The sequence below is a fragment of the Sesamum indicum genome, linkage group LG4 (genome assembly GCF_026168435.1).
Source record: "Sesamum indicum cultivar Baizhima isolate 11 linkage group LG4, ASM2616843v1, whole genome shotgun sequence".
Classification (NCBI taxonomy): domain Eukaryota; kingdom Viridiplantae; phylum Streptophyta; class Magnoliopsida; order Lamiales; family Pedaliaceae; genus Sesamum; species Sesamum indicum.
Window position 1 is genome coordinate 13847987 of NC_142660.1, and position 22669 is coordinate 13870655.

The 22669-nt window shown below is 35.7% G+C and overlaps 3 protein-coding genes across 3 annotated transcripts; all 3 read left to right on the plus strand.

The window, feature by feature from the left end:
- Positions 1-122: 122 nt before the first annotated feature.
- TIP5;1 (tonoplast intrinsic protein 5;1) lies at positions 123-2358 on the plus strand. The gene is made up of 3 exons (XM_011078073.3): positions 123-1390; positions 1475-1725; positions 1887-2358. Exons 1-3 carry the CDS (start codon positions 1267-1269, stop codon positions 2268-2270), a joined length of 759 nt encoding a protein of 252 aa, XP_011076375.1. The 5' UTR covers positions 123-1266; the 3' UTR covers positions 2271-2358.
- Positions 2359-3071: 713 nt separating this feature from the next.
- NOA1 (P-loop containing nucleoside triphosphate hydrolases superfamily protein) lies at positions 3072-8495 on the plus strand. The gene is made up of 12 exons (XM_011078074.3): positions 3072-3538; positions 3616-3801; positions 3974-4060; positions 4179-4258; positions 4666-4747; positions 5559-5579; positions 5720-5765; positions 6338-6456; positions 6905-7018; positions 7115-7312; positions 7520-7629; positions 7753-8495. Exons 1-12 carry the CDS (start codon positions 3116-3118, stop codon positions 8000-8002), a joined length of 1716 nt encoding a protein of 571 aa, XP_011076376.1. The 5' UTR covers positions 3072-3115; the 3' UTR covers positions 8003-8495.
- A 1401-nt stretch (positions 8496-9896) lies between these two features.
- ATSMC2 (Structural maintenance of chromosomes (SMC) family protein) lies at positions 9897-20001 on the plus strand. Its single transcript, XM_011078077.3, has 21 exons — positions 9897-10391; positions 11023-11703; positions 11822-11965; positions 12064-12354; positions 12441-12626; positions 12734-12898; positions 12979-13038; positions 13287-13349; positions 14511-14602; positions 14762-14858; positions 15655-15771; positions 15925-16143; positions 16977-17117; positions 17206-17373; positions 17446-17630; positions 17760-17853; positions 17926-18014; positions 18179-18404; positions 18693-18767; positions 18990-19122; positions 19777-20001. Exons 1-20 carry the CDS (start codon positions 10074-10076, stop codon positions 19107-19109), a joined length of 3531 nt encoding a protein of 1176 aa, XP_011076379.1. The 5' UTR covers positions 9897-10073; the 3' UTR covers positions 19110-19122; positions 19777-20001.
- The last annotated feature ends 2668 nt before the right edge of the window (positions 20002-22669 follow it).

The following is a 22669-nucleotide window of genomic DNA, read 5'->3' on the forward strand; positions in this document are numbered from 1 at the left end:
GACAAACACCTATCGTATGCTTGATTGTGTATGGTCAAATCTCGTCCGAGCCAAAATCTTGGCTGGAGACCCATTTTTACCTTGTCAAAAAGATTTGTGGAGTTAAAAACATTACACTTAATAGTTTAGGGAAGGAAGTTGTATGAGTTGTTATGCTCTCATCCATTCCAAAACCCTGCTTGTAGATGAAGTGGTGCTCTGAAGTGAAAGGTATTTTTATAAAATCAAAATAATTTCAAAGTTCCCTTATAATTCCTACTCTGATCTCTTTCCCTAACACACCATTTGCAAGAGGTGATCAACATGGGTTGAAAATCGGTGAAAGTTTATGGAACTTGAAACGTTTTGAACTATTTATGGCCTTCTGTAAAAGTTTGAATCCCATAAAAAGTTCCATTTGTCATTATAATTCTTAATCCTGTGTATCTGGAAGGGATTTCATGTGAGCTAATTTATGCATTATTTGAAATTACTTAAAAAACACTCACTTTTTATTTCTTCGATCTTTGTTATTCAAGGATAAATATTACTTCATACATGCGGACAGGTACACTCGATGTGGATGTGAAGTAGGGATGAAAATCATAGATGATAGATGGAAGATAATTAAGATATACAAAAAAAAATGGATACTTTCGGAAATTCTATGTTTGACACACCAAATTGGGGTCGGTAAATTATCAAGATTGTGAAGATATTTTAGAAATATTATTTTGACACACCAAATTAGTTGTTTTAGGGGATACGTATTTTAAACAAAAGATGTGTTATAAACACACAATGACGGCTTTGACACTTTTGCATTATTTGTGATAAAGAAATACTTAAGATGACTAATTTATTTAATTTTACAAATTTTATATGAACTTAACTGTCCAATTAATATGTTATATTTTTTTATATAATATATTTTACAACGTGAAATATTGTTTGTCGTATGCACACAAAAATGGCGTGTCAATAATAGTATAGACTTGTTACTCAAGGTACTAAATGTAATCTAACCTAAAATTAGGAGTACAAACCGCAATTTCCAAAAAAATACGATGGCAAAATGGCAACTTCATGTTCAGCATAGAACAAACGTGGCCGTTAAAATTTGAAATCAAACTCCTCCATAAACCGTCGCAACTTCACAAAATTCCCTCCGAACTACATAACCACCCATTATCTCCTCTTTCCTTCATCTTCACAAACTGATTTCACGAACCCTTCATCAATCAATAGCTGCAAATTTAATCATCCAAAAGCTTCAAATTCACAAAAATGGCGTCCCTGAAATCCTGCTTCCGGCATTCCGTCGCGTCCGTCGCTCTCAGATCATATGTCGCTGAGTTCATATCAACTTTCCTCTTCGTCTTCGCTGCCGTCGGCGCCACCATGGCTTCGGGTATATATGCCCTCATCTATAAGTCTCCAGCTATACATTTTTCGACAGATGGAGTAAACTTTCTGTTGAATTTGTGCCTTACAGGGAAGATGACAGCCGATGCAGGGCGGGATTCTTCGAGTCTGGTAGTGATTGCCGTCGCGAGTGCCTTCTCACTTTCCGTGGCGGTTTACATTTCTGCCAATGTATCCGGTGGGCATGTGAATCCGGCGGTTACTTTCGGCATGGCGGTCGGCGGACATATTAGTATTCCGATGGCCATCTTCTACTGGATCGCGCAGATGCTTGGCTCCGTCATGGCTTGTCTTCTGCTGAAAACAACCACCGTTGCACAGGTAAAGAAGACCGTGATTAAAAGTCGGTTTGAGTAATGATTTAATGTTAATAGCTTTGTGTTATTTGCACTAGATACTCTCAACTATGGATTAATTACGTACAGAACCACCCATTCTTTTCGCAATGATCTTACATTGTCTCGTAATTTTTCCATGCATAGCAAGTTCCTCTCCACCCGATTCCACAGGAAATGACCGGGTTCGGAGCATCCATATTGGAGGGTGTGATGACATTTTCACTGGTGTACACTGTATACGCGTCTGCTGACCCGAGAAGGGGAGCTATGGGAACCATTGGGCCACTGGCAATCGGGCTTATAGCCGGAGCCAATATTTTGGCATCCGGGCCGTTCACAGGTGGGTCAATGAACCCGGCATGTTCATTCGCTACTGCTGTTATTGGAGGGAGTTTCAAGAACCAAGCGGTTTATTGGGTCGGACCCTTGATCGGAGCAGCCATTGCTGGGATCCTGTATGATAATGTGGTGTTCCCTACTCAGGTTCCTGATTCCTTGAGGGGCATTTCTGATGGAGTTGGAGTCTAATTTTGCTTGTGATCTGTAATTTTCCTAGTGTTAATCTTGTAGCAAAAATGGAATTTTATTTATGTAGTTTGAGTTTAGAAATGGTAAATGCCTGCATCAATTCTATAAAATAGAATACGGTGATTTTTGTTAGAGAAAAATGCAAGCAATTTCTATAATATTGTAAATAATCAAATTATTTTCTTATAAAAAAAATAAATAGCAATTTATCTCTCTATATTTTTTTAAATACAACAATTTACTTTCTTATATTTTTTAAAATGAAACAATTAATCTCCTTATTCCTTTGATAGGAAGATAAATTGTTTTATTTTTAAAAACATAGGGGATAAATTGTTATATTTTTATTATAGGGGATAATTTGTTTATTTTTAATATAATAGGAGGGTAAATTACTATTCATTATTTTTGCTACGTATTTTTAATAATGTACGTGATATATAAAGATGTTGTAAATACTTGTTGTTTTAATTAAAATGATAAATAAGCTATAATTAAGAGACGAAATACATCACATAATTTTAAAAAAAATTAAAAGATTAAAATGTATTTTACATAAATAAATTTATTTATTAATTAAGCAATAATAAGATAAAATATGTTAAAATTATTAAATTTACGGGAAATAAATATATATATTTTTGAAAAAAGGACTAAAAGCCCCTGGAGGACGAAAAAGGAAATTCCACCCAATTGTTCATAAAGCCAACTGGTCCCACATAAATTGATAAAGCGGGTTTGCAACTTTGCATAATTTGTGAATCCTACTGAAGAGCGCGACTTTTTCGGTAAATAACAAAACATATCGTCTTCATCGACGCTGTCGCAACAGAGTTATATCATCCATGGCGTTGGCGCCTAAACCCCTCTCTCTCTCTTCTCTTTCCGCATTCCGCACACATTATTCCTTCCAAAACCCTTACCCCAAATCCTTTCCCCCCAGATTCAACTGTCGAAAACCACTCAGTTTCATCATTTGCAAATCCGCCCAAACTGATTCCCCCAATTCCTCGTTGTCCACACCCGAACCCGATGGCTCCGGACCCTCCGCCCCTACCCGAGGCGACCTTTTCCTCCAGCGTCACCAATCCTCAGCTGCTTCCGCCACCGTTCTTGCGGAGATAAAGGAAAAGAAGAAGAAGAAGAATAAACAAAAGGCTGCGAAAGCTTCTTCTTTTACTGGGCCTAGCTGTTACGGCTGTGGAGCCCCGTTACAGACTTCGGAGGCCGATGCTCCGGGTTACGTGGAGGTTGAAACATATAATCTGGTAAGTATTAATTTGCTGAAATACTAGTGACTTCTATGGTTAATCGATCTTTCATGTGTTTATATGTGGGTGTGCAGAAGAAGAAACATAGGCAGCTAAGAACGGTGTTATGTGGGAGGTGCAGGCTCCTGTCCCATGGCCATATGATTACTGCTGTTGGTGGGAATGGAGGGTATTCGGGTGGAAAACAATTTGTTACGGCAGAAGAGCTTCGTGAAAAGCTATCACATTTGCGTCACGAGAAAGCTCTTGTAGTGAAACTGGTGATTATATTACCTTATGGTTATGAATTTGGGAACAACTTCAAACTTCCTCCTTTTCAAGTGACTACAGCTGTTTGTACATGCCTACAGTTTTATACTTTGTTTTTCATTATTACAGGTTGCATATTTGTATCATTCTCTAATTGCAGATTTTGTGGCTAATTATTTATAGGTTGATGTAGTGGACTTTAATGGCAGTTTTTTAGCCCGTGTCCGCGATCTTGCTGGTGCAAATCCCATAATACTAGTTGTAACTAAGGTAAAGGAAATAAGTTATACTTGATTACTCAAACAATTCCTAATTAATGTCTCGTTTGCTTTTGTTTTGATTGTTTATTATTTCAGGAAAATTGCTTTTTCATCTCTGATGTTTTCAGGTTGATCTTCTTCCAAAAGGAACTGATCTCAATTGTGTTGGTGACTGGGTTGTGGAGGCAACAGTTAAGAAGAAACTGAAGTGAGTTGTTTTACATTGACTAGTCTTCTCTATGCAGGTGTGCTAGTGTGCTGTATACACATTTCAATTTTTCCTTTGTAGTTAAAAACTTACTTTGTTCTGATGTAACTAAAAAATGGTTATGACTGCTAGTTAGAATTGTAGAAATATGATACTTGTAGGTGCTCACTTAGCCGCTTGATGGTAGTGTAATCTGCTCTGGGGGCATGCTTAGGTGTTGCTGGTCAGACTGTGTACCAGATTGAAAAATTGAAAGCAGATGCCCTATTAAGTTTTGTTTGGGTGTCAGCCAGGCACCAAGTTTGTCATATTTTATATGCTTGTGGTTCTTCTGGAAATAGCACTTTTCATATGTTTCTATGGACGCTAAAGATGTAAGGTGCTACAACAAAATGGTAATTTTGCAGTGTATTGAGTGTGCACTTGACAAGTTCCAAGTCTTTGGTGGGCATTGCTGGAGTGATCTCAGAAATTCAGAAAGAGAAGAAGGTGGATTGCTCCCTAATACAGCTGCCGTTTGCATCTCATTTATGGTTTGAGGTTACTCAGAAATTCAATATAGGACCTGAAATGAATGAGTTAGAAGCAACTAATAAGCATGCAAATGTATTTTAAATTTTACATGGTATTGTTATATGAAGCTCACCTTCCAGCTGGAAAATGTTGGACTGTAGTAAATGATGGATCTCTGATGGAATATGATATTGTGTCTGTTTTCCAAGAAAGACTTTCTACTCTTGTTTGTATTGAAAGGCTGCCTATATCTAATGGAATCAGAAAACATTAATTTTTTTCATCTTGTTCTTTTTCCTCATCTCTTCACAAATCTGAAAAACTGAACAGCATGAAAACTTGAGTTACCCAGGCACAATATATTTTCTATAGTGGAAGATGCCGCTGATAGGAAGTAGATAGTAATGCAATTATGCAAGAACCAGACATTTTAGTTTAATATATATATTTTTTTATTTTTTTCAATTGCCTGAGTGGCTAAATTGAACTGTGCATCATGGATATATTGTTTATATTTATAGATGTGGATTATTGTTTTCTGTAACTGGTGTTGTAAATGGTAATAGATGGGTGTGCTGTAAAACTTGGGATTATCCTCCAGTATTTCATATATTCTTGGGAGTTGGGATGGTGTCATCTTGTGCTCCCTTGGCCTCTGGCATAGCCATCTTATTGTATATATCCAATAGATACTATAGTAGTTCATGGAAATAATCATCATCATCTCGTTTCCTTTTATTAGTCTTTATTAAATTAAAAATTGATGTCTCTCCATTTCTCATTTCAGGGAAGGGATGTCTACATCCTGGTAAGTCCATATCGAAAATTGATATCAACTGCAACACTTTACCATTGTTTTTTCCCTTACTTCTCCCTGGCCCTTGTATATCTGAGTTCTTCAGATTCTTAGTTTGGAATGGATAATTTAGTAGTTCATTGATTTAACAGGGTTCAGCTAATGTCGGAAAATCTGCTTTCATCAATGCTCTATTGAGTAAGCTATTATCCTTACTTTCTGTCGTGTCTTCCATTATTGAAGTTCAGCATTAGGATATAGTACAAAGCTTTTGATTAATCTATGACAAATGCCATTTCGTCTATGAATCTCTTTAATCTCTCCTTTTATACTTGATACTTTTCTTTGACGGGAATCCGGTGGACTGTCAATTCCATAATGGTGGCCAACCATTAATCTCTGAGTGGAAGAAATTTGTAGTTGATTTGCAGCTCGACTGCAGATACTTTCGCATATTTTCTGACCCACATTCTTTTCCTTTTCAGTCCCATGCATTGTGCTCAGGTTTATGAGTTGAGCAGTTACTAATTGTAATTAGCAACATTCAGAGAACTGGCTGTGGAGCCTCCCCCCCCCCCCCCACATGATACTTCCCTCATATTAGGCTTTTTTCTAAAATTTTCTTGCCATGAATGTTCTGACTAATTTCAGACTTGAATGCGTCTCCCTAAGTCCTTGAGAGCAGTGGTCTGGTTTTGTTTATTAAGACCACAAATTAATTCATGTATTTGTTGAATAGCCTTGAACTCACACTCTCAGTTTATCATCAGAAATGTTGTCTTATAAGGATCCCGTAGCTGCTGCAGCGAGAAAATACAAACCAATTCAATCTGCTGTTCCGGGAACTACTTTGGGTCCAATCCAAATTGAAGCTTTCCTAGGTGGAGGAGTAAGTTTCAAATATCAGATGGGTGCTGATTTATGCATGCAACTTTTACATACGGCAACACATCCAATATCCAAACTTTTACATGCATGCAACTGTTACATAACTGCAACCTTGTTATTTAATGATGAGACATATTTTCTTATTCTTTCTATTGTGCCCTTGCTATGGCTTTATTGAGCTAAAACATGAACAATTATTTGACTACCATATTGAAATAAAAGGGATAGTTTCTGTGGCTAGACCACAATTCTGAAGTTGAAACTAGAGTAGAGGCCCTTAGACACTTTTATAACAGAATTTCAAGTTGATGCAGTTAATCTGTTGTCATTAACTAAGTAATTCTCTATCTATCATTATTGGGCGAATCCATGTTTTTTCAGTGTATCTATTTGTTCCTTTTGATGATTCCCAAATTTAATGAAATGTTATCATTTTCAATTTGGTGCAGAAATTATACGACACACCTGGAGTTCATCTGCACCATAGACAGGCTGCCGTGATCCATTCAGAGGATCTACCTGCTCTTGCACCCCAAAGTCGACTTCGAGGTCAATCTTTCCCAGTAAGTTGCCTTCCCCAATCTTTTGTCTGGATATGGATCATAGATTCATATAAAGTATAAACTGTCTTTTCCCCCTTTCCTTTTGGTGTAAACCAGAACCCTCTTCTTATTTTGGACAACTCGATGGTAGACCGAATCAAATCAAATGGTTTGGTTGGTTTCTCTATTTTTTGGGGAGGTCTTGTCCGAATTGATGTCATCAAAGTTCTTCCAGAAACACGTTTGACGTTCTATGGACCCAAGGCACTGCAAATCCATGTGGTACCTACTGAAGATGCAGATAAATTTTACGAGGTAAGATACGAATCAATTAAATAACTCTGAGCTTTGTTTTCTGTTGTTTTCTGATGATCATTGCTACATCACTGACATTGTTGTGTGATGTATTGGATCCATAATTTCTGCATCTGGCCCCATTTTGAATACAACTGTTGTAGCACAGCTAAAATATCAGGTGGTGTTAGCTTGATTGAAACTGAGAGCTTAAATATATGGTTTCAGAAAGAAGTTGGGATCATCTTGACTCCTCCAACTGGAAAACAGAAGGCAGACACCTGGATGGGTCTTGAAACAAAGCGCGAGTTGCAATTAAAATATGATGACGTTGATAAGTAGGTGAAAATTGGCTACAGCCTAGGAATTCCTTGTTTCATATAGTATTAACTTAAGAAGAGCTGGCTACATGGATCTTCTAAAATTTTCCTTTCCTGATTCATTCTTTACCTACATTGCAGACCTGCTTGTGATGTGGCTATATCTGGGCTTGGTTGGATATCAGTAGAACCATTTAGCCAATCTCTTAGATCATCCGAGACAAGTGCAGTAGAAGCTGGTGGGGAGATAAGTTTAGTTGTCCACGTCCCCAAGCCTGTGGAAATTTTTGTCCGTACTCCTTTACCTGTTGGCAGTGCTGGAGCTGAATGGTATCAGTATCGGGAATTGACAGAAATGGAACAGGAAATAAGACCAAAATGGTACTACTGAGATAGGTTGGGAAATGCTTCAGGTATAGATTACATAACAACGCTGTGTCAGAAGAAGAAGATGGAAGGTCACAGGAAACAAATGCTCGATGATAATATGAAAATACATATTCGACAGGTTCGTGGCCACCTTGATTTGCATTAGATCCCCTTAAACTCTTTGAAGACGGCAAAATCAGCATCCCGCTTCCCATTATTTAAGTGCACGTTTGATTATGAGAGGTCCCGCAACTAGTACAATGGCTAGATTTAAACAGTTTTGTGACTTCACCAAGACTGTGAAGCATGAAAAATACAGCACCCCGTAGCCAGTGCAACTCCTGCTCAGAAGATTGTATTTTCATATACAAGTTTACAGCTGCTCTCTATGCAATGTTTTGATTTAGAGTACATCTGTTTACTTTAAAGACTATTCTGATTTTGTTTGTAAAATCAATACGAAGATTATCATATTTTACTGTATCATATATATGAAACATAGATTTTTCAAAACATCCTAATATTTTTTGGATAAATTACGTCTACGACTACACCCCTCTAAGGTTGAGTTTAATTATATGGATAAATATACCATTTTTTCTTAAGATTTAATGTAATTATATGTAGACCTTTTGTGGTGTGGAAAATTATATGTAGTATTCTATTTGGTTTTGTCTTATAAATAGATCCATTCATTAGTTAAAATTTGTCGAATTTATTAATATTAGCAATAAAGTTGAATGAAAATTCATATTTACTCCAAATTGATTCATTATTAATTTATTGCAGATTATATAAATTTTTTTAACAAAATTATTTTTATAATAATGAAATATACCTCTTCATGTGGATTAGTGTGTCAGGATGTAAAAGTATAGTTTGGTCAGAAAATATTTATTTAATTTATTAATTATTTTATTTATTCAATAATTTTGCTAATATTAATAAATTTGGTGAATTTTGATTAATACAGAACAATACAAAAATAAAAAAAATGATATATTTATATAAATTCAATTAGAATTAATAAAATAAATTAAATTATTTATGAGAAAGACAATTTAATAAAACGGGTAATGGTAGTATACGTGGTGGAAAGAAAGTATGAAAGGTGACACAGCTAGCGCATTGAAACTGGTGGTCACTGGTTCTAGTGCTTGAATACATGATGTCCTCATTCTCATGTTGATTGAATAGGTGGTGAAAATTAGTACTAAACTTGTCAAGAATGTGGTTATAATCATAACAGATGACTTCCACACCTGTAAGCATCCATCATGGAAAGCTTCACTACATGATCATGTTCTTTACACTCATCTTAATTTCACTAGGTTTTCATACCCTAAAGAGCTGCCAATTTGCTTCCCAGCTCAAACACAGTTTTTAAATGAGCTTTTGGGGGCATAATTCATTAGTTTATAAGCTGTTAAATGCTGTTCAAGATGTCTGTAAAGATACCTGTAAGAAGATCCCACGCACTCTTGTTGTTACTCATAAAGAACTTGACAATATAGTGTGGGGAGATAGCTTTGAGGATAGATGAATGATAGTTGATAATATTGTATACACCAATTGAGGGACCAAATTGAGACAAAAAGTAAGTTCAACGATGCTAAAGTCAAAAACGAATTTGAGGGATTAGAGTGATTCTAAATGAAAAACTTAAGGGGCCAAATATAATATTTATTCTAAAATTAAATATTAAAAATAGTAACCACACTTTCTTATTTATGTTTTAAATTTAATTAGTAAAATAATTACTCTAATAGCCCAAAAACCCAAAGCCCAAAGCCCAAATCCAGAAAAGCCCAAAGCCCAAATCCAGAAAAGTCCACATCCCAAATTCAAACTCCATTGTGCTCTTTTTACTTTTCGGACAATTCGTTTGAAAACAGACCTACAAAAGCAATTCCCGCTCTCGCAAAACTGATTCAAAACCTTTTCATACTCTCTTCAACAAACAAAATCTAAACCCACTTCTCTCTCCCTCTCTCTCTACTACCTTCAAATTTCTCCCTGGGTTTTGATCTCCAAAACCTTCATTTTCGATTCTAGTGTTCCATTTCCGCAGTTTCCCCCCCCCGAAAAAGAAAATGTACATAAAGGAAATCTGCTTAGAGGGTTTCAAATCCTACGCGACAAGAACAGTGGTGCCGGGTTTCGACCCCTATTTCAACGCTATTACTGGTCTGAATGGGTCGGGCAAGTCGAACATCCTCGATTCGATTTGCTTTGTTTTGGGTATTACCAATTTGCAGCAGGTTAGAGCTTCTAATTTGCAGGAGCTGGTGTATAAGCAAGGCCAAGCTGGAATTACGAAAGCGACTGTGTCTATTGTTTTTGATAACTCGGATCGCAATCGAAGCCCTCTTGGGTATGAGGATTCTCCTGAGATTACAGTAACTCGTCAGGTACTTTTGGAGAAAAATTTAAATGTGGTGTTTTGGTTTTTATCACGACATGTTTTATGCTAGTATTTCTTAATTTGCATCACTTTGTGAGCTTCTTCTCTGAATTTTGTAAAAGAGAGTTGCAGTTTCCAATCAAATGGCCGTGCTTATTAGTTATGATGATTGTGTGAAATTTTGTTGAAGTTCACGGGATTTTGTTCAATGGGTTTGCCAGCAGAATTATAGTTTTCAGTGTTTGGTCTTTGGATGGAGAATATAAAACATTCAGTGTCTCGACCAGTAATTTTCTTGCTTGATTACTCTCACATGCATGGCCAAATAGTCTGTCTATGTGACACCAGTGTTTGGTCCCTGACCTACTGATAATAAACACACTTTTCCTGTCAAGATTATGGATTGCTAAAATCCATCTGCACTGTCTAGGAACAATTTTGATTCGATTTAGTTCAACAAGAACCCTTCTAGTTTTTTCAGCTAACCAACTGACATGTTGCCATAGCCAAAAGCTTATACTAGCACATTTATGAAGTGCTGCATACTTGTTTGAAAATCGTTGCTTGCTATACCCATAGAGGTGACTCTAGTTTACACTACCTCATGTTTAGCACATGTTGTCTATTGCATTCTGCAGATTGTAGTTGGCGGAAGGAACAAGTATTTAATCAATGGACACCTCGCTCAGCCTAGTCGTGTTCAAAATCTTTTCCACTCAGTGCAGCTGAACGTGAATAATCCACATTTTCTTATAATGCAAGGGCGCATTACCAAAGTATTAAATATGAAACCACCTGAAATCTTGTCTATGCTTGAAGAAGCGGCTGGGACAAGAATGTATGAAAATAAAAAAGAGGCTGCTCTCAAAACACTAGAAAAGAAACAGAGCAAGGTAGATGAGATTGACAAACTCCTTGACCAGGAAATACTCCCAGCTCTGGAGAAGTTGAGAAAAGAGAGGTTGCAGTACATGCAATGGGCTAATGGAAATGCAGAGTTGGATAGACTAAAGAGGTTTTGTATTGCTTATGAATATGTGCAAGCGGAAAAGATTAGAGATAATGCAGTTCAATGTGTTCAAGAAATAAGAGATAAGATTTTGGAGATTGATGCTACTGTTGGGAAAATGCATGAGGAATCACAGGGAATGGAAAAACGGGTATCGGAACTGAGTTCTGAAAAAGAAGCAAGCATGGGTGGGGAGATAAAGTTGTTATCAGATAAACTCGATGCTCTTTCACGGGATCTGGTGAAGGAAACTTCGGTGCTAAAAAATGAAGAAGACAATCTCAGAACTGAGAAAGAGAATGCGGCCAAGGTACAGAGACTTCTGCTCAGATATCCTTTCTGGGAGCGGCTCACTTGTACAATTTATGTAAACTTTACTTCATCAAATGGTATTGTTTGTATTTTAACTGCATCTAGTTTATATATAGATAGAGAGGAGTCTTGAAGAATCAAAGCTAGCTGCAGAAGAGATGGCAGCTGCTGTAAAAAATGCTGAAGATGGTGCTGCAGATCTCAAGAAAAGTTTTCAGGATCTTTCAAAGAGTCTGGACGAGCATGAGAAGGAGTACCAAGTAAAGTATTCAAAATTTCAGGATTAATATCTAACTCAGACTAACTGTAGCTTTCTTGTTTGTGGCAGTTATTTCACTGATGTAAATAATTGTTGTAGGGTGTTGTAGCAGGTAAGAGCAGTGGAAATGAAGAGAAGTGCCTTGAAGATCAACTTGCAGATGCCAAGATAGCTGTTGGAAGGGCAGAGACGGAGTTGAAGCAGTTGCAAACAAAAGTAAGCCATTGTGAGAAAGAACTGGAGGAGAAGAAAAGTCAACTATTATCAACACGTGAAAAAGCTTCTCTTATAGAGAATGAGCTTGATGTCAAGAGGAAAGATGTTGAGGAAGTTAAAAGTGCTTTGGAATCTCTTTTCTATGAAGAGAACATTATGGAAGCACTGCAGAAGGTATGGCTTTCCCCTTATGGTAATCTCTCTCTTACCTTGTTGAAAGGTATATGTATCTTGTCTCAAATTTTTCTATCAAATGTCAGAATCGCACAGCTGAGTTAGAGATGGTGCAGAAATTTAAAGAGGATGTGCGAATAATTTCTTCACAATTGGCTAATGTTGAGTTCAATTACAATGATCCAGAAAAGAATTTTGATAAGTCAAGGGTGAAAGGTGTGGTTGCGAAACTAATTAAAGTGAAGGACAGCTCTGCAGTGGTTGCCTTAGAGGTTGCTAACAGAATTTTCCAAATGTTTACTTGTCCACATTCCCTTAATTTACATGTATTTCTTTGTGATATCAAGGCTCTATGGTGTTATGTTGAGATCTTCTGTAGGTTGCTGCTGGTGGGAAGTTGTTTAATGTTGTTGTAGATACAGAAAATACTGGAAAGCAACTTCTTCAAAAAGGTGGTCTGCGTAGACGAGTGACAATCATTCCACTGAACAAGATTCAAAGCCATCCTGTCCCACAAAGAGTTAAAACTGCTGCTGTTAAATTGGTCAGGCAGCAATCCACCTCTCTTATTTTTTTTTTATCTATCTCTATTTCATCAAAGCTAATGTTTTTTCCCATCTTAAGGTTGGAAAAGGCAATGCTGAAGTGGCACTTTCTCTGGTTGGATATGACCAAGAACTGCAAGTATGCTTTTGCATGAAGAACTTGTTTCTTGGTTTTCAATTTTATTTCTCTGTTTTTTCTTAACTCATAGTTACTCTTGCAACAAGACAATAAGAATGCCAACATTTTCGAATATCATCTAACTTCAAAATGCTCTCTCCTTGAAACCAATGTTGGCCTGAATTTTGATTCCAATTCATACTTTTCGAAATGTGAAAGTTCAAACATTTGTAATCGACAACATACTGAGATATATTACTACTGTGCAGAATGCCATGGAATATGTGTTTGGATCAACGTTTGTTTGCAAAACAATTGATGCTGCGAGAGAGGTATGTTCACTTAACAGACATCTAACCAGGTATTACTTTCAAGTGGCTTTTGCTAATGATTTATGTTATAGTTCTGGTATGCACACTTCATAACTTCTATACATAAAAACTTTTGGGTTAGTTCTCCTTGCAATTAAAGCATTACATGCTGCTAAAATCTCAAGTGATTAGAGAATGAAACTAGTTATGAAATATATACTAATTGTTTACATAGGACTAGATGTTTCTATTGCTTATTGATTCACTTGTACTAAACTCCTTCTGCTGCCATTAGGTAATTGGTTCAGAAGTGGCTGCTAGGATAACTGTTAATGTGGAAAACTGATTATCTTTGTAACTGTGTGGTTTTTCTGCAATCATAATATGAGACAAAATTTTGACAATAATGGTGCTGATGGGAACTCCTAAATGTCCATGCAATGCCACTGTTGCTGATTTTAGTTTTGGCGACGAGGATTCTTGTGGCACTGGCATAGATACTGACCTAGCCTACCATTTGGTGATTGATTTTGAAACCACATTTCCGATGTAGAATTGATTTTTCTCTTAAGAGCGACTTGACCTAATGAGACTGTTGTTTCCAACCTAATTTATATGTCATATTGCTAGAGAAACTGAATTGTCAGAAATCTTGATGATTTTATTTATTCCAGGAAACTGAGAACACAATATTGAAGAATTAATTGTGTAATTACCATAAGGGATTCAAAAGCTTCTGGGACCTATTCTGTTATATGAGTTTCATAACAGTAACAATATTTCATCAAGCTGAAATGATGCTGTCAAAGAACATCAAAGGAACACTTGAATGGACCTGAAATAAGACTGTTAAGGTGGTTTAGGAGATGTTGCAATGGTTTAGGCATGTGGACTTTGTCCATCACGAAGACCAATTAAGGAAAGTGAACAGTGAATGCATAAATAGCTGGAAAAGGACTTGAAGCTTGCTGTTTAACTTTCAAGATAGTGGAGGAAGTGTCTTGTAGTGGAACCCAGAAGAATGTAGTCAAAGACTTTTAAGTTGTATTATGTGCATCCAACATGTTTGATATTGTTTACCAACTATGTCTAAGCAAACTTTTGAGGAACCAAAATTTGAAACTGTTATGCTCTTCTTTCCTTTTCTTTTTCTGTATAATCTCATTACTTGCTGGATTATAGGTTGCCTTCAACAAGGAAACAGGAACGCCAAGTGTGACTCTGGAAGGTGATATTTTCCAACCCAGTGGACTTCTGACTGGTGGTAGTAGAAAGTATGTCGTGATATGCTTTATTTGATAGTTGATTTTCCTGCGCTCTCATCCAACTTATGCTAGAATTATATTGTCGACACGGTTTCTTTTATGAACCAGTTTATATGTTCTACTTTTAGTGTAACATAAAGACATTCTAAACCTCTAGTCATATTTCAGAGGTGGAGGCGACCTGTTGAGAAAGCTTCATGCTTTAGGAGAAGCTGAATTGAAACTTTCTTTTCATCAGAAGCGCCTGTCAGAAGTTGATGCTAAGGTTATTCTGAACCTCCATCACCTTTTCATTTTGTGACAAATTCAAGAGCATATTTATGCCTGTTTGGCATAGATAGACTGCAGGAATCAGTTAACTTCCACTCAACAGACATTAACTACAAGACTTCTCTTCTTCTGAATTAGCAAATGTGAACAATAAATCTGATTGTTATCTAGAGTTTATACTAAAAAATCTGTGAAGTAATTAGAAATAATTATTACATTCTTTTCTTTGTATTAGCATTTTTTGGTTTTATTTCTTCAAGACGACAAACATCTATCATTTTAGAAGTGTGTCTGAATTATTGATCAGATCGATATCTATTAAATGATTGGATATCTGCCTATGTATGTTTCGAGTGGATCACTAAAGCCCATGACAAGTATATTCAAATATATTTGTTTCTTCCAAAGCTAAAATCAGTATTTCCTTTCTCTAGATCCCTTGAGCTAATATTTATCACTTAAAGATCTGCTTTTGCCCATACTTTCTCAAGCAAACCCTCATGAAGTAATCTTGCTGTTATATTTTTAAATCTTAAATCTTCAAAAATGATCATCAAAGTTCCATGCATCTTCATGTAGTGGGAAAGGGATTTGTAATTGGACAGTTGCACTTTTCAGCTCCTATCAAGCAACTGCGCTATTCAATTCATGGGGTTTGGTATGTAAAGTCTATGATTCTACCTGTGGAATGTGAATTTCATAAATTAGTGGTGCTCCTTTATAACACTTAATATGTACATTGCTTGTGATATTTGATAAAGATACTGACTTCTTCAATGCATTTGTATCAGATTAATGAACTTCTTCCCCTTCAAAGAAAGTTCAAAGACCTTAAGATGCAATTGGAACTCAAATCACATGATTTATCACTCTCGGAGAACAGGGCTAAGCAAAATGAGCATCATAAGGTTGAATCTTAGTTTCTGTACCAGCCATGTAATATCAGAATTCAAGTTCTCTGCTTTTTTCATTTTAAACCACGATGTCGTTTATACTTTATCCAGAAATCAAGATTAATTCTCTTTCACATAATGATCAGTATCTTTTTTTTCATGACATAGCTTGGTGAGCTGGTAAAGAGAATTGAGGAGGAGCTTGGAGAAGCGAAATCAGCTATCAAAGAAAAAAAACTTCTCTATGAAGAATGTGTGGCCAAAGTGTCATCTCTTGAAAAATCAATCCATGATCATGCTGGAAATAGGGAAAGCAGACTGAAGGATTTGGAGAAAAAGATTAAGGCTATTAAAAGTCAGATGCAAGCAGCTTCTAAGAATCTCAAGGTAAGCTTCTATTGTTGCCTAACACGTTTGAAGGCAAATATTGTATTTAAGATGCTTACAGGACATGAATTCTATACTTTCCATTTTTTCCTAAAGCATTGGAAATGACTTCTGCTGGAAGTTTCTTGGCATGATTGGTTGAAATGCTGGCTAAGTGAGTTGAACCGTCAAAGAATGAATTTCTCTTTTTTCCCATTAATCACAAAATTGTTGGAGGTTTATAAATAATTAACTGTAATGCTAATCTGTTATTTTAACTGTGATCATGATTTTTCTCATATCCACCCACCAAATTTCTGGAAAGAGTTACCGGCATGTATGAAACTATGAAGCCATTGCCAGATAATGTGAAGTTAACTCTAGCCCGATGGAAAAATATTGAATCCGGTGTCACATTTGCTGTCAAAAATTGCTTTTTTGCTGTTTATTTGTTTCATCTTTAGATGGCTTGCTATATATAATATCATCTTAAAAACAGGACTTGCTATATATAACATCATCATACCTTCCTATTACCAATCATGTTCTTTCAACTTGATTATTAATGGTAAAGACTCTGTCAGCCAAATTCATTTATCATATAATAATAACATAAAATGTTGCTGTCATAATCACACAAACATTTTGCTCTTTTCCATACTACTCCCCATGCTAAGTTTACAGGGCTAATAAACTCATTTGGGGTTTAAGGGTAGTTTATTTGGCTTGATATTTTGCAAATTCTTCAGTACTATTATTAGCGATCATAAGTAGACTCCGTCAAAACTTCTATTTGCTTGTAGTTAATTAAAATTACTTTTGAAACCTCGTTCCTTTTTGGTAATATTCTCTAGGGGCATGAGAATGAAAGAGAGAGGCTTATAATGGAACTGGAGGCGGTACAAAAGGAAAAAATATCATTGGAGAGCCAACTAGCAGCTTTAAAGAAGCAGATTAATGATCTTACTTTGGAATTGGATTCTAAGAAAGCCAAGGTACATCCGTTATAGACTGACATTGGATCCTATAATCAGTGTTTTTCTGGAAGAACTGAAATTGAATCTTTTACCTTTTCCTTTTCAGGTTGCTTCAGTGAAGAAAGATCATGATGAGGTCCAATCTGAGCTCGGCATGGCTCGTAAGAAGATCAAGGAATGTGATTCACAAATTACTAGTATTGTCAAGGAGCAGCAGAGAATCCAGCAGAAAATTAGTGAGGCCAACCTAGAGAGAAAAAGAATGGAGAATGAGGTAATTTGTTGATTTTGATTCTTCAATTATTTTCTCTAGCCGGCTGATCCTCATTTCTCTTTTTGGCTGTAGGTCAAGCGCATGGAGATGGAACAGAAAAATTGTTCTTTGAAGGTTGAGAAGTTGATAGAGAAGCATGTTTGGATTGCATCTGAGAAGCAACTTTTTGGTCGAGTTGGCTCAGATTATGACTTTGAGTCTTGTGATCCTCACAAGGCTATGGAAGACTTTAATAAACTGCAAGCTGAGCAATCTGGGTGAGAACTAGCAAAATAACTGGTGCTTTATACATTATACTGGCTTCTAAACAGCAGGTTTAATGTGGAAACCAAATAGAAAAGTGACGCTCTCTGACCTTTTTGTCCTCTTCTCGTTTCCTATTGTAGCCTTGAGAAAAGAGTGAATAAGAAGGTGATGGCCATGTTCGAGAAAGCTGAAGATGAGTACAATGACTTGATATCTAAGAAGAACATTATTGAGGTTAGCACTGTTGAAGATAAAATTTTTACTATTCCTAATATATCTGTTAATTATGCTGATTTTTCCATATAGAATGACAAGTCAAAAATCAAGATGGTTATTGAAGAGCTTGATGAGAAGAAGAAGGAGACACTTAAAGTCACTTGGGCTAAAGTTAACAAGTCAGTACACATTTTCAATTTAGGTTGTCTGCAATTTGCAATTAACGTGAAACAATAACGAATTTCCAGTCTTCCTAACCTTGCTACTATGATGCTTTCTCTGTCTCTTAAAATTATAATAATAATTGCTAGTTAAGTAGTTATTTGTTACTCTCTTTATTCAGAGATTTTGGATCGATATTTTCTACTCTTTTGCCGGGCACAATGGCCAAACTGGAACCTCCTGAAGGAGGCAGCTTCCTTGATGGCTTAGAGGTTCGGGTTGCGTTTGGGAGTGTGTGGAAACAGTCCTTGTCTGAGCTTAGTGGAGGGCAACGATCTCTACTTGCACTTTCTTTGATTTTGGCTTTACTTCTTTTCAAACCAGCTCCATTATACATACTGGATGAGGTACGTTAAGAGCATCTTATGTCTCTGTTAGGCATTGCTAAATTAGCTGCTCAGATGAGTCAAAAAAAAGATGGAGAAATTAAAGATATCCATTCTCTCCATCTTTTTTCTTTTTGGGGCCGGGGGGGGGGGGGTGTTGTGTGTTTTAAGAAGTCAAGAATTTACCTCTTTCAGTTGGCATGTGGTTACCATGATACTAGATTCCTAAGCAAATACAAAAGTGTTTTTATGTGCAGGTAAATATATTCAGATTATCTCCGAGCTGATCTTTCTGAAAATATGTCTCAGGTTGATGCAGCTCTTGATCTAAGTCACACACAGAACATTGGAAGGATGATTAAAACTCACTTTCCTCATTCCCAAGTTAGTTTTCCTGCTTTCCTTGCTCCCTCCAATGCTTCTATATTGCAATAAATTACAAATCAATATTGTTAAATGGCAATCTTGGAGCCAAAAAGGAGAAACATTGGGACTTGAGAGCATCAAATATCAATCAAAGATGTTACCAGCAAACATACTGTTCACCACCTTTTATGCATCCTTTATATTATATCTGATAACACTAGCATCTGTTTTCTTTTGCAGTTTATTGTGGTTTCACTAAAGGAAGGAATGTTTAACAATGCTAATGTTCTTTTCCGGACAAAATTCGTGGATGGTGTCTCTACTGTGCAGAGAACAGTGACAAATAAACAAAACAAGTGATTGCAATTATCAGGTGAGCACTATATTTTTTCCTGATGTCTTGTATGGAGGATTAAAAATAAAATTATTCATAAACCACCGGCAGCTTCAAATCATCAATCCATGTTTTCGCGTTTCACTGATAACTTCGATTTTCCCTCGAGTTTTTGTTAGATAATTGGTGGGTGTGGCTGACAAAATTGAGTCAGGATACAGTCCTCTATTCCCTAAAGGTTATTAGTCCAGATCATGTTACAGGATATGCCTGTGAAGTAAATGTATCAAAATAATGTTATGCTAGTCTTTCTGATGCTCAATCCAGTCAATCTAATCAACCTCTGCATTTTCTACACTTTGCTGTCAAGAGACAGTTCGCATAAATCCTCATCTGCAGTGTTCTTGACTTGCATATGCCACATAGCAATGATATTCTCTCTCCTATTAGATTCTTCTCCTTATGATTTTAGAGGTCTCATCTTTTGCTTTTTGGTTTTCCTGGGCAGTCACTTAAGCTATTATAGAATTTTGAGAATAGATTGTGTCATACCCCTACCTTCCAATTGCTCTTTCCTTTTATAAAATACTGTGATGAAGAACCTATCTGTCAACATGCTCATTTTAGTTTGTCTGCATATGTCATTGTTCTTCAGCATGCGTATTGATCTAGTTGTCGCATATTTTCTTGCAGCTTGATTATTTACAGTTTTCTGCATCACATAAGCAAGCTGCTGTCTGCTGCAGATTTTACTGACAAATCTTAATCTTTTTTGTATGTGTGTGTATGCCGGTTAACCACATTGTTCACCAGACAATGTATCCTAGCTAAGAACATTACTCATTAGGCTCTTGACAAACAAACACCTAACCCATTGTATATAAACTCCATTTTGTGATACTTCTGTGATTGCTGATCTTTTTTTGCTTTCATGATGCATGATACCATCCATTGATTAAAGTGCCCGAAATAATAGGGGCTCCAATCACAAACTGCTTCAAGAAAGTATTCAAATTGATTTTGTAGTTGAGAATGCAGTTCGTTTGAATAGTCTTCCACTCACTGCCAGTAGCCCAGCATTTAACCATATCGAATCCAAACCAGCAGATACTTCATCATATCAAAGTAAATGATACCTATGTTCTGTTGACCTGATATGATTCATACTATTTACATTATTACGCTGGAATTCATATACAATTGACAAAGCTTTTTATGTTCCCAATGATTTTCTTCCTAATTGAACTGATCACTTTATAAATTATTCAGTCATATCTATTTCTTGATGTATTCTTCGGGGGGGGGGGGGGGAGGTATGGTTGCAAGTTGTGTCCTGGTTGATAATTTGATTATCCAATTTAGAACTTTAGATTACAGGTAAAAGAACTAAACGTAATCTACAAAATTCATATCTATACTGATTCCTGAATATGATAAAATCTCTCAAGTTTGCTGGCAGAAATCATTAAAATTCATGCATTTTCTACTCATAATCATCATCATACAAAAAACAGGCAGAGGGAAGTGTTAAATGTGTGTGAAGAAGGAAAGGCGGTGGATATGTCTGTGGCTTTGATTTAGAGAACATGCTCTAATCTTCTACTCACATGACTCCAATTTTCTGCATCATCAAATACATATATATCCCTTTTCATTTTTTCTCATTAATATATCATTTCTTTTCCTAACTCATCTCATCCAATTGCTTAATTATACATACATCTATCTTACTCACAATATTTTATGTGCCAATCATCATTATTGAAGAAACAAAGTATCTATATAATTAACTCATGACTTTTATTTTCAAATAGGGTTTGTTGTTTATGGGTTAAGAGGGTATTTGCAATTTTTTAAATTTTAAGAGGTATTTGCAATTTTTTAAATTTTAAGAGGTATTTGTAATTATATCAAATTTTAAAAGAGATAGTTGTAATATGCTCAATTAGAAATTAAGGGCGACACTCTATAGTCCATATTTCTATATATTACTAAGAATTAGTCTGATCCTGTGTAATTGATAACTTTATTCCGATAATATGTCTTTAGAGGCACTATTATACATTAAGATTCTAATGATTTCGGAGATAAAAACTATACACTCAAATTCTATTCTTCGTTCAATGGACTTCATTGATAATTAAGCAATATATATATATACAAATAAAATATATGTGTGTTTGCATTAAACTCTCACGTTAATTAATATTAACACTCCACTTAACAACTAATATTGTACTAATAATAATACCTTCTCTCATAAATTATGTATTGTTAGTTATTAGTTAACCTATATATATATATACATATTATTAATTACGCGTTGACTTAAATCTTAGATAATCACGTCTTAATATCCAATTAAAGGGTACTTACCCCACTGAGTACCCCAAAGGCTAAGCAATTGTTTTTATTACATCACTTGTGAACCAATACACAGATAGACAGGTACTTGCTAACCAACTTGTTGGACTTATGAAGCAAACTTTCCTATTTTTTTTAGAGCTGACCAACTTCCTTTTCAATTCAGTTTAGGGTGTGTGTGTATACGTGGCCAGTCTCCACAACTTCACTTCTTCACTTTTAATTATTATTAGATTATGAACACAACCTTTTTTTTATGATTTATCTATAATTAATAATTTTCTATTCATTGGCCTGTCCTTTTCTTTTTTTCCTTTTTCAAAATTTGGTTATAATGATAGGGAGAGAACGATCAAAGTAGCAACTCTATTTGAATTAGTTTTTTGTATACTTTTGTGTAATGTTCGATTTGAGTTACAAATATTACTGTTAATGTGAGTAATTTTTTGAAGGTTGTATCAAGACCTACACTCCCAGCTGAATTTTAAACTGCAGACATCTCTGCATTCACATCGTTTATTTTGGGTTGTTCTAACTAAGTCCTGATCTGATCAAAATCCTAATATTAATGGACTCGTCATGACCAACACATCATTTTTAAATTTGGGATTTACGTGAAATCATACAGTTCGAAAATTTTAGCATTTCAATCTTAAATCTTTCTCCTTTTGGACTTAATCTAAACATTGAAGGGTTATAATCAAGATTTTTTTGATATAATTTTGACAATTTTATGAGTAGCAGGTTTTATCACTTAAATTATTAATGCTTGGGTGGTTACGCCTGCACTTTCATTCATCTCCTATGTGTGTGAGAGAAATTGTGACAGTGAATGTTTTGAGGCAATTAGTGCATTTGACTTTCCTGCTTCTTTTAATTGTTGTCTAAGTTCAAGATGAAGTCAACCTCTTGACTTTCCGTTTTATTTATTAATTTATTTTTATTTTGGTTTGTAGATTTTCTTAGATTTGTTGCTTTTAATTTTTGTTTTTGGGATGGGGGGTTTCATCATCACGTTTTCTCCAATTGTAATTTGATTGATCAGCTCCAACCGAGTCAGAGGCATCTCCCGACAAGTCGGCTGTCGGCGGCGGCCATTCCTATGCAAACTCATCTTATTACAATCTTCATCACCTTAATTGCAAGTATTAATATGAATATATGATAATCTTCTCAAAATACATTAATTACTAATATAAAGATGCGTATACATCTAAGAAAT

What these genes read in the sequence shown, in the direction of transcription:
- NOA1 (XM_011078074.3), top strand. Translation starts at nt 3,116, where the DNA reads ATGGCGTTGGCGCCTAAACCCCTCTCTCTCTCTTCTCTTTCCGCATTC. An exon ending in ACAGTTAAGAAGAAACTGAA is followed by an intron (nt 4,259 to 4,665) that starts GTGAGTTGTTTT and finishes GTAATTTTGCAG; the next exon opens with TGTATTGAGTGTGCACTTGA. An exon ending in GAAGGGATGTCTACATCCTG is followed by an intron (nt 5,580 to 5,719) that starts GTAAGTCCATAT and finishes TTGATTTAACAG; the next exon opens with GGTTCAGCTAATGTCGGAAA.
- ATSMC2 (XM_011078077.3), top strand. Translation starts at nt 10,074, where the DNA reads ATGTACATAAAGGAAATCTGCTTAGAGGGTTTCAAATCCTACGCGACA. An exon ending in AGATTACAGTAACTCGTCAG is followed by an intron (nt 10,392 to 11,022) that starts GTACTTTTGGAG and finishes TGCATTCTGCAG; the next exon opens with ATTGTAGTTGGCGGAAGGAA. An exon ending in CTAAGAAGAACATTATTGAG is followed by an intron (nt 17,854 to 17,925) that starts GTTAGCACTGTT and finishes TTTTCCATATAG; the next exon opens with AATGACAAGTCAAAAATCAA.